Source organism: Centropristis striata, chromosome 21 (genome assembly GCF_030273125.1).
Source record: "Centropristis striata isolate RG_2023a ecotype Rhode Island chromosome 21, C.striata_1.0, whole genome shotgun sequence".
Taxonomy (NCBI): domain Eukaryota; kingdom Metazoa; phylum Chordata; class Actinopteri; order Perciformes; family Serranidae; genus Centropristis; species Centropristis striata.
The window spans coordinates 16366836-16378575 of record NC_081537.1 but is presented as its reverse complement, the minus strand read 5'-3'; the positions used below and the strand labels follow the sequence as shown (position 1 = coordinate 16378575).

The 11740-nt window shown below is 39.8% G+C and overlaps 1 protein-coding gene across 1 annotated transcript; it reads left to right on the top strand.

Annotated features, from left to right (window-relative positions):
- Nucleotides 1-2737: 2737 nt before the first annotated feature.
- LOC131959611 (C1q-related factor-like) lies at nucleotides 2738-7968 on the top strand. The gene is made up of 2 exons (XM_059324821.1): nucleotides 2738-3681; nucleotides 6828-7968. The coding sequence occupies exons 1-2, from the start codon at nucleotides 3034-3036 to the stop codon at nucleotides 7005-7007; spliced, it is 828 nt and encodes a 275-aa protein (XP_059180804.1). The 5' UTR covers nucleotides 2738-3033; the 3' UTR covers nucleotides 7008-7968.
- Nucleotides 7969-11740: the final 3772 nt, after the last annotated feature.

Genomic DNA, 11740 nt, shown 5'->3' with positions numbered 1-11740 from the left:
TAATCGGACGAACTGCTGCGCTCAAACGTCGTGGACCAAGCACAGCCAAGACATGAACCCACAATGTTCCAGACAGCTTGAACAACAAAGATTCAGCTTTACTGGAAAAGAGAAGTAGTGGTAGCTCACATATCAGAGGAAACGTATCTCTGTTTGAAGTTATATGGACCAGAGAAAACCCTTCTGTCAAATTTGTATTTTTCTTCCACTAAGTCTTCCTGCAGTAGCTTGCTCATGAAATGCCACCAGAGTGTTGCAGCAGATTTAGCAGCACTTCATTTTAAAAAGCCGGCCTTCTTGCCAATAATGGGAACAGATATTATTTACCAAATTAATACAGAACTAGACGAAGCCAGTTGGAAGAGAAAAAGTATGTAAGTTACAAAAGTACGTTTCGGTTGATCTTTTCCCCTCTTTTACACAATTTTTTTTATACCATCTGCTATTGCTGCTAATTCGGTAGGTGGTATTCAAACAGAAGTGTTTCACAGCTGACATAGTGACATGTCAGAACAGGAAAAGTACACAGGTATAATTAACCATATTTATAGCTGCTACATTCTGTTGAGGTGTTCCAGTTGAAGGGCCCTCCTCCTGTGAATCCAGTCACTGTCATAGCTTACTTTGACATTTTAAAGCTGGGTCAAATAACTATGTGTAATATGAAAGGTGAGACAAACCCACAGACTCACCCATTCGGAAGTTCTCCTCAGCTATAAGGATTGGTTTAGTTTTTTTTGGATTATTATTTTGGCTTTATGGCCTGTAAAATGCTTCCAGCCACACAGCAAAGCAAGTGAACATATGAGGAGTATTTAGTAGATAAAGAGCAAGACTTTTCCATTGCTAGAGACAAGATCAGAGTTAAAATGAGTCAATAGTCAACTTACATTCGTCAAATTGGAATAAACATGACTTCATATTAATGCTAATGTTGCTTTGTGTCTGCTGGGTGTGAAAAGGCAAACGTTGTTTTCTTTTTATGTTTGACTTTACAAATTGATAATATGTCAATGTTGTATTTAAAGCGTGTCTTTCTGCCCCCTAGTGGACAAAAAGCAAATACAATGCTTTCTGAAAAATGAGCTCCTGATTTTTGACCGAAAATTCACACGCTCTCAAGTTGGAACAACAGATATATACTTTCAGCAAAAGGCAGTAAAATGTAACAATGCTAATTGGTTGATGGTAACCAATCACATGTTGCATATACATTTTTTGCTCATATGTAATCTGTAATATGATAATTTAGGTTGTAATCGTTCCAGTTATTTATTAACATTTACTGTGATAACAAGTCGGACAAAGAAATATTTTCGTGGTTTTTGGGAGTGAATTTGTTATTTAAACACTCAGAGGAATAAAATACAACACATTGTTTTTTGGAAGCAACCATGTTTTTTTTCCACATTAAAACTTAAATCTCATGAACTACCAAAGTTGGAAGGATGACTTGCCAAGTCGGGAAATGGAACCATCCAAGGAATACGTGAATGTAGCATTGAATGGTTAAAATCATTATTATTATACATACTTGTGTTTTTTCCAGTATATCAAGCCAAGATGCTGCGGAAAAAAACCCTATTGTGGAACAGTGAAGTAACTGCAAAATTACAGACATTTGCATAATAATATTTAATTGCATAAATGATCACTGCAGTGGAAAATATGTCCTGTTTATTTGCAGACATCCTGCTTTCAAAAGTTCTTGTTTATTTCGTTTTGTTTGCTTCAAAGTGTTCTAATAACTTTGTAGTAACTGTGACATATTTTGTTATCCTTAAAGGATGAGCATATAGGCATTATTAGCAGAAGCGACTATGTTGTATGAAGATAAATATGAAGACAGGAAGACACTCAAAAAAACATATTTTTGTTTGTGATTCTTTGCACCACAGTCACCTTTGATTTCAGAATAGCTGTAGGACTTAGTAACAATGATTTTGATTGCAGGACCACTTGCTCTACAGATGGCTGGTCTAATAATGCTGCCCCAGGTCTCAGCAATGAATGTAGTGAGTAAAATATTGTCGTTACCAATAGAATAAGAACAGATTTTCCTTTCCAAGTCAAGTTCTGAACTGCCGCTTTAGAAGTTTGCCGATTTTGTGAAGGTCACTGCTTGACTGACCACAGATGCTTGGAATCATTCCAATAAATGAGATCTCCGGCAATACACCCACACAAACACGTAGGCAGATAAGGAAAAATATACACATTCTGACCTTGATGAAACTCTAACATTAAACTAAGAAAAGTATACCGGAAGAAATCTATATCAGTACCTGCTGCAGACTCTTAGATGTCTCAAATGAGGTCTTTCAGTGCTTAAAACACAATATCTTCTTACATTACTGCACAAAATCAATAGGAACTGCTTAATATTATTGAAAGCTGTACTGTAAGTGGCAAGAATGCAGTATTATACATTTCAGTGGTAGTACATAAATTGTTTTTCTTAAAATTTTGATCTTTCTCATCTTATCAAATGTCCCTCATATCTTGTTCTCCATGTTCATCAATGAATTGATAATAATAATCCCATTCTCTCTTCTTTATATATCACACTCCCTCCTTAAGTCCTGCCTGGCTTTTCACATCTGGCAGTAGGAAAGTGCCCTCCTCAGCCCTGACTCAGTTGGTTAGTGAGTGCATGTTGCTCACTCTCTCCTCCCCTTGCTTCTTTTCTTTTTTTTCTTTCTCAAGCTATCTTACTCTCTCTCCCTCCTCCTCCTCCTCCTCTCCTCTTACTCTCTCTCCTCACTCTCTCTCTCCTTTTGATCACTTCGGTCCCTTGCTCCACTCCCTCTCTCTTACTCCTACACGGCTCTGTCACTCACTCACACACTCATACCAGCTCTCCCTGGGCACCATCTCCACCATCGGAGAGCCTTCATTGTGTCTGCGTTCTGCCAGGTGGACGCACTCCCCACAGTCACCATTTCCACCCCGGAGAGTTCCACGCTGGCAGCACAGCCCCTTCCCCGGCTGAGCATCGGGCGGAAGACCCTGGTGGCAGCTGCTGTGGGGGTCATGCTGGTCCTGGTTCTGGTGGTCCTCATCCCTGTGCTGGTCAGCTCCGTGGGCACAGGAGGCATAGATGACAGTGCAAGCCACTACGAGATGCTGGGTACCTGCCGCATGGTGTGCGACCCCTTCCCCGGCACGGGTGCGACGGACACAGGTGTGCACGCAGGGACGGACGCAGCAACCACAGGCCTACAGGTGGACAATGACGCGGATCTGAGTGATCACAGCATCGGCCCACCACTGCCTACTTACAGCGCTCATGGCCCACAAGGCAAACCAGGACGTCCAGGCAAACCTGGACCCCCGGGACCACCTGGAGAGCCAGGCCCACCAGGACCCAAGGGTCCACCGGGAGATGGTGTGGACATTGTACGAACAGGGATTCTAGGTTTAGGGGGTAAAGGGGCAGTTAGTACAACCACATACAACACCACGCCTCGGGTGGCTTTTTACGCAGGACTACGAAACCCTCAAGAAGGTTACGACATCCTGCGATTTGATGACGTGGTGACTAATATTGGTGGTAACTATGAGGGCGCCACTGGCAAGTTCACCTGTAAGATCCCCGGTACTTACTTTTTCATCTACAATGTGCTGATGAGGGGAGGAGACGGCACCAGCATGTGGGCTGACCTGATCAAGAATGGCCTGGTGGGTGACACTTTTAACTCTTCATACACATTCTCAAAACACTTAATTTCATTATGAGTTTAACAAATGTAGTTTCTCAGGACAAATAGTACATAATTATCTGTTACGAGTTACAGTAAGAACACTAAATCACACACTGGGATGAGCCCACATCAAACTGCTCAGGGAACAGTGCGACCAGTGTGCTCACAGTCTAAATTGAGTAGTCATGCATTCATGTGGATAGTGATTTTGTATGTGACTTGGTCCGGTGTTATAGTTCAAGATAATGACAATGCACAGTGGCATGCTGCCAGATTGTGTATCTGTGCATATTACACATCCAATGATGTACACGTTGAAGTGAGTGGAAGGAGTAGCAGCGCTATCTCAACTCTGCACACATCAAAATACAGCCCGGGGTATTGGCTAGTTCAAAGCTGGTGCCCTTTGAAATACAACAAACTTCATGCAACCATGATGTGCTCGTATGCTTTTATCAGACTGCCTGTCAGGCCTAGGCGTTTCAATATCGAATCATGATGTTTGCTCTTCTCATGGATAATTTTGTAATGTCTTTAGTGCCTCAGGTGATGACATTGATCAAACACCATGTAAATCTGAGCCTGGACACTATCCAGCGAACATCTCAGCCAGGCTGCAACAGGCTGCAGAGAGTGGAGGCAACAACACCTGGGCATTGTAATGCACTCCAATACAATGACCACAGAGTGAATACCATATTTGTGAAGTTAATACAAATTTAATTTTTTTTGTGGAGAGTTTTTGTGCCTTCTGTGGCTATTTATTGGTGTTTTACTCACTTGCATAGGACATTCCAACACATTGCACATTTTGCTTTCATATTGAACTGCAGCATACTGTGAGTTATTTGTCTGGTTTTCTCCCTAAGGAATAAAATACCTTAATCCAAGAAAACAACACTCTTATAGTGTAGGTATTCATGCTACCTCCCACCTCCTATGCATTGTGACTGTAAGCTTGATGAGATTTTAAGTGACAGTAGCTACCTCCCACCTCCTTGTGATGTATACCAGTTCACTGCATCATATCAAAGTATGTCCACACACACATATTCTACACCTTTTTTTTTAATGCATATTTTTATTTGAGAAAAAAAACATTTACAAACTTCTGACAGATTTTCCACTGTATAGGCATGTTCTACAATAATTTGAAAATGTCCATACAGGGAATTAAATTATAAAATATAAAATGTATTCAATTTATTATAAAAACAGAACACCCATAGATAAAATAAAAAAAACTAAGTAATAATGAATAAATAATAATTATAATAATTGTACATAGCATGTACATATTCACACAAATTAACATTTCACCTAAAATAATGTATATAATTTCAAAAATAATATATAACATAAATAAATAAAATCTGTGGATGTTCAAGTATGTAGGCTAATTTACTTTCAGTTTTTATTACTGCAATTTAGTATGTTGAGTGATCAATGAGCTGCTTTAATTTGAAAATGGGCAGTTAAAAGTTGATATAATGATTTAAGGCCCATAAAACCTGCTTTCTTTAACAAAACAAAAAGAGAAATACTTACTGGAGACACAATGTGTAAGAACTGGTATCTCAATATTATAATCAGAATGATTCACCTGTTGGCTGGCTTTGCAAAGTCTTCCCTTAGCTGCCTCCTCCAGCTTTCTTTAGAGGGCAATGACACTGTAAATACTGTGCAACACCAGATATGACGAAGCTACATTTATCTTAGGTGAACACAGTTTAAAATAGATCATCTCAACACTGTTTTCAGCAACTATGAGTTCCAACATCTAATGAAGCTATTAACAAATAGCTAAATTCAAATCCTACTATTAAGGCTGATACTATTAGTTGCAAAACACTATCTCAAATGTGGTTGAAGGAGGGATTATTACACTTTTTGTTCTGGTGAAGTTGCAGCGTAACAGCCAACCTGGCAACCCGGATCATTATGCACTCGCTGAAGCTTAGAGGGGATATAACTATATAAAAAAAGCGACTTCCTCCAGTTTCACTGCTTAGACAGACATGCAGAGGAGATTTGGGTGTTATGCTCCAGATCTAACACCCTCAGTAATTACGCTGTGTTGACGCAGTGACACTTATATGGGGGATAAACATGGCATTATCATCGTTCCACCCAGAAAAAGGTGGATGTAACGACGCACCCCCATCCTTCCTCAGAGGCAGACTGACTCAAGCCTGACCCTCTCAGCTGAGTCATGAGAGAAAAACAAGATATGCACCACCGGGGACACACTTACACAAACTCACAAATTCAGTCCACTTCAGTCTTAAAATAAGATTTTTAGTCGACTCATACATGGAAAATAAGTGTTGTCTCATGTCAGCCAGTGAAGCATGAAGTTTGGCGTCATGCAGCAACATTCTCTTTGATTTTTGTTATATTTTGTCTTTATTTTCTGTTTATCCAGCCCAAAGACCATATTTAGCATGATAAGAAAAAATAACACAGCATTTGTTCTTTTTGGACTAAAGTCTTGAAATCAGGTATGAACACACTTTGGGCAACTATCTAACATTACAACTTTGATATTTTTGAGATCATATGAAAAATCCTACTTATTTTTACACTGCAAATGTGGACATATCCTTGACATTCAACTTTTAATGGGTAATAAACATACAATAAACATAAACATTAATAATAATAATAATAATAATAATAATTTATAATATATATGTAATATAATAATAGTGAAAGTAAAAAAAAATTAATTAAGAAAAAAAACACTATTATTATTTGTTATTATTAATTATTTTCATGCTGCAAATGTGGACATATCCTTGACATTAAACTTGAATACTAAAAATAATTAAAAATAACAATCATAACTACTTAATATTTATAATAATAATAATAACTTGCTTGTATAGCACATATCTAAACGAGGCTGCAAAGGGCTTCACAAAATACATGACAAAAAAATAGTAAAGATAAGTAATAATACGATACAGAGTTACAATAAAAGAACAGAAAAAAATAAGCGAGTGAATTTTTGCTGATATCCATAACTTAATTAAACAGTTCTTCATTGTAAATCTTTTCCTCAGCTTTCAGCTCTTTATTCACTTCCTCTGTCCTTGTCTGTGTTTGCGTGTCATATTCCAGGTCAGGGCCAGCGCCATCGCCCAAGACCAGGACCAGAGTTATGACTACGCCAGCAACAGTGTCATCCTTCATTTGGATGCAGGCGATGAGGTTTTCATAAAATTGGACGGGGGCAAGGCCCACGGCGGCAACAGCAACAAATATAGCACCTTCTCAGGGTTCATCCTCTACGCTGACTGAAAACCAGACAGGACGTGGGCTCGGAGGTGAAAGGTCACGGCCAAAAGACGTTCACTTCTTGAATTTCACTTGGCACCTCGCAGTAAGGTTAATGTTGCCCATAGCCACTGATCCACAGTCAGATTGATTTTACAGATGTTTGAGCTCAGCGCTGATGCAGTGACTAAAGCTGTGGATCTGTGGTTATGTGTAACTGTCTACCTCCTCATCCGTATGTTCCATTGTATACAGGGTGCCTATACGCCGCTATTCTGAAGGACGCAAAGAGTGACAGTCACGTCATGTGTCACGCTGAGGTGCAGTCACAATTCTGACAGTGAAGAAGCCTCACCATCATTCTCGAGCTGTCATTTTCAATTTCAAGTGTGGAAATCTAACAGTCGTGGCGACTGCAGTGTTTGTAAACGTGCTGTTTAAGATTTATGTTAATATCATGTTTTCTCATGCTGTTTGTACAATATGATGTTGTGCTTCAATGACTGAGGAGATATTCCGTCCTGAGAAATTCTAAGTTGTCAAATATTGGATGCCAAAATGAGATTATGCTTGTTTTGAATGACAGACAGTGTCACAAACTGTGCTATGTCTCAGTGTGATGATTTGAAAAAAATCATGCCATTATAACAGCCCATTAAATTGTTAGTGTATAAAGTGTACATTTGATATTGAATATTGATGTCTGAACACAATCAAAGTAGTGTACATACACCATATTGTGTGTCTATTAAGGAATTTAGCTGTAATCGATAGTTGTACAATTATATCACGTAATGTGCTCATTTGTGAGGAAAAAATAATGAATTCATGCATGCAACACCTGTTAAAATGTTCTGTATGTTTCCACAAATGATAAGAGAAATGCAGAAGCAGTTGAAATAACCAAGTGTGGACTTTAAGGACAAAAATTGCTGTTCATTTACTTTTAATGTCCATGTTTTTTTATTAAAATGTTTTTTTTTTGCATTTCCTCACAAATTATGTGGTTAATGTCACTCATCTAATTGCTTGATCAGCTGTTCTGATCTCTCATTTTCCAGTGAAACTCGCCTTTTTATTAGTCCTGCAAATGTTACACACAAGAGAAACACGGTGAGAGGCAATCAACGCGGAGATGATCACTGAGGGGAAGGGGGAGAAGAAATCACAGCTGTGTTAAATGCCAAATGAAGGCGGAGTTGATTGTGTTTCACAATCAAAGGAGAGATGTGTTCCCTCTTAATGGGTGTGGAGACATTGAGATTTAGCGGGAAAAGTCAGGGGACGGGTGTTGGAACCTATCATGACCAAGCTTAGATCAGTGTCGGAAAGTAATCGAGGGCAAATTAGGCTCTGCTGTGACTGCGACACAAGCGTCAGAGACAGGAAAATAGCCTCAGGGCCTAAACTGTAGAAACCAATATATCTGTCTGTTTTTTCTTAAAAGCTCACTTTGATATTGTGAAATTCTTTAGACATAGTTCGCCTTTGACATGGGCCATGCAGGGTCCAGAAGTGTCTCTTATTTAGTTTGAAACACCAAGTTAAGAGTTCAGGAACTAAAGTTTTGTGGGTGTCAAAAGTGATAAATATAGAAACCATGTTAACCCTTAGAGATCCGTGTGTGATCTCAGCGGACAATACTGTCTTTAGGAGGCTGAATTGGTCTCCATTTAAAGCTAGACTGGCATCATATGAAATTAAAGACCCAAGACATCTATTGCTACCATGTCATGTCCTTTGAACAAAGGTGGCTTTATTAGTTAGGCTACATTTTGGCAAGGTAAAAACTGGCATGGATAATTTTTAAATGGGTCCTTTGACCTCTGACCTCAAGATATTAGAATGAAAATGAATTCTAAATGTAACCATGAGTCCCCCTTTACAGACATGCCCACTTTATGCAAATCTCAAGCAGTTTGGGGCAAAAACCAAGTATGATTGATATTTTCACCTATTGTATTTAACTATTTCTGCCTACTGGGGTCCCTAAACAGCCTTTGAATTGCATAAATCTGGCATGACTGGAAAGCTGGATTCTAAGAGCCCAACTTTATTATGTGTGATGATGATTAGTCCCTGTCGCAGCCATTGTAGTGAGAAAATGTTTTGAATGTTGACCTTGCTGTATCAAATGACCTGTTGTGACCTCTAGGATAATCACAGCCTTATGAAACTTTACAACCACAAACTAGAGACCTATCACATTCAGAAAGAATGATACAAAGTGATACAAAATCACACCACTGATTTTAATTTAGTGTTTCTCAAGGTCTAAACGCTAGTGTGGTATTTTTAAGGAATTTCTGACCATTTTTCGCAATTCTTTATGTGTCAGAAATTTTGCAACAAGACTGGATATCAAATGGTATCGACCCAAAAATTGCTGCAACAACTTAAAAGACATAACTGAGCCGGGGAATGGCCATCATAAACTTCAATCATAATGTTCTAAGCCCACAACATTTGAACAGGCGCTGAACCAAAAATCAATGTTTATCACAGATTTAAGACTAGAAAAGTCAACAACACACAGTGCTGAGCTGCATCTCAAATTATTTTAAGGTCCCCAGCTTTCAGATGGTTTGCACCAATCCCATGTGGCAAATACTGATCACCTGCTACCTCCGCCTAAGGACCCCCTGCCCCCACTCAAAAAAAAGACAAATATGGGTCCATGTGGGTCTCTGGGGGTTTACTCATTTACCCACACATATACAACTGAATGCCAGCTCAGTATTACCTCTCAAGCCCAATTAAATTCAGCATTTAATTGTGAGTTCTAAATTGGTGTAATAGTATACAGCTGATTAAAATGATGGGACTAGATTGCCACACTGTGCAGTGATAGAGCATCATGTTGACTGTTTAACTGCTCTATGCAGTGAAGGCCAGGAAGCCCTCTGGTCTAAACTTAAGCTTGTCTTAAGACAGCAGAATTCCTCCAGACACAATTAAGACTGAGGGTCCGTGCCTAAGCAGAGGTCACCCGAGCCAGGGGGCAGCTGAGCACTAGCACAGGCTGCTTTCTCCTTGCAGGGTGTATGAGCACATCGTCAAATTAGAGACTTCATGTCACAATGTCAAAGACAAACGCCCCCGGTCTGTGAGAAACAGCTTTCACTGCTGAAACCATTGGAACTGAACATTGCCCGCGAGTCTGCAACATCTGTACTTTCCTGCAGCCCTCGGGGAGAAACACAAATGCACCAAAAATATTCTTACATAAAAACACTTACGAGACCAGAAGTTCAACAGTATTTATCATTTCAGAGTCAAATGCATCTGAATTCACTTGTTTTTTCATTCCTTCTTTCCCAGAACATAAAGGATTCAGTTGTTCCATCATGTTAGCAAATAATACTTATTATTGCATCATATTGCATATTTAAAAATGGCTATCCACAGTTTTTTTTTATCAAGGTCAGAGTCACAGGAAACAGGGGTAAGCCCGAACCCTTCTGTGGAAGCCGCCATGTAGAGAAATTCTCTTGGCAGGCACCATCTTTGCCTCATCCTGCAAAAAAACTGGGTGCTCCTTACATACTCAAGCTATTGTGCTGGTGTAAGCGACACAAGCCCCTCCTCCTGGGTGTCTGGTTTTGATGGTGACTTTAGCTGAACAACCTACCCAACAGGACACTCCGGGGCCGGTGTTTTAATACGTGATGAAACAGCATCTGGACTGTACGCGATGCTTGAACCTTTGACTCATATTTCATCTCATGTCCTCCCTGACTTTATTCAGGTCCAGGGTTTGAAGATAAGTATTCCTCTGAGAAGTGCTGTAAGCTGCTTTTTGTTGACGTAAGCTTCGTCTCTTGGACTCGGCTGTGGGGATATTTGGAGATTTTCTACTGTACCTCTTTTCATCATGTATAAGTAGAAGGATTTGAAAGATTATGTCTCTTCTGCAGAGTTGTTTTAATTTAGGTAATCTCTAGCCTATGCAACTGAAGGAAATTTTGATTCATTCCCTCCCGCCCACTCCCTATCAGTAAACTGAGATGGCTTCAGTTTGACATTTGCAGGGGCCAATTGGTGAGGCGTGAGGCTTATCAGGCAGCAGCAGAGTGCGTGTGCGTGTTTGTGGGTCCATGTGTGTGAATGTTTGGGTCAGTGTAAGGGTCAGCGTGTGTGTGTGTGTCCTTACATGTGTCTTTAGTCTCTAGACAGGAGAGAGCGCTCCATTGGAGAGAGTACCTCCTCCGAAATGTCTGAAGTGACGTTAATGAGCCCTTGGTGTTGTTATCTTTAGCGTCCCCACTTACCACACCAGGGGAGATCCAAATCACAGATAGATGCTTTAATTGTCAAGCTAAATTGCCCTTCTTGCTCATGTACACTTCCTCCCACCAAGGCACAGCCACCTGCCAACACTCACATGCACAAACGGTTTTACTTGTGTGGGCGGGCACCTAAGAAGATCTTAGATTTTACCACAAAGGCTAGAGAAATCTCTACTTGGCAGCACAAATAGCCACACATGTCCTAATTCAGTTATTTTAATATGTTTGGCATGGCCCAGACAGCAAGGACATACTGGAGGACCCAAAAGAAAAATATAACTAAGAGTCTACAGCCATGCTAGAGTCTCTGTGAGGCAGACTTGATGACACTGATAATGCTAATCTGTGGTTGTTTAGCAGGTTTAATGTTTAGCATGTTACTATTTTAGTTTAGGCTAAGTGGCTGAGTCATAATCAACACTAAACACAGCTCAGGCGATAAACAGGTGCATCTCAATATATTAGAAT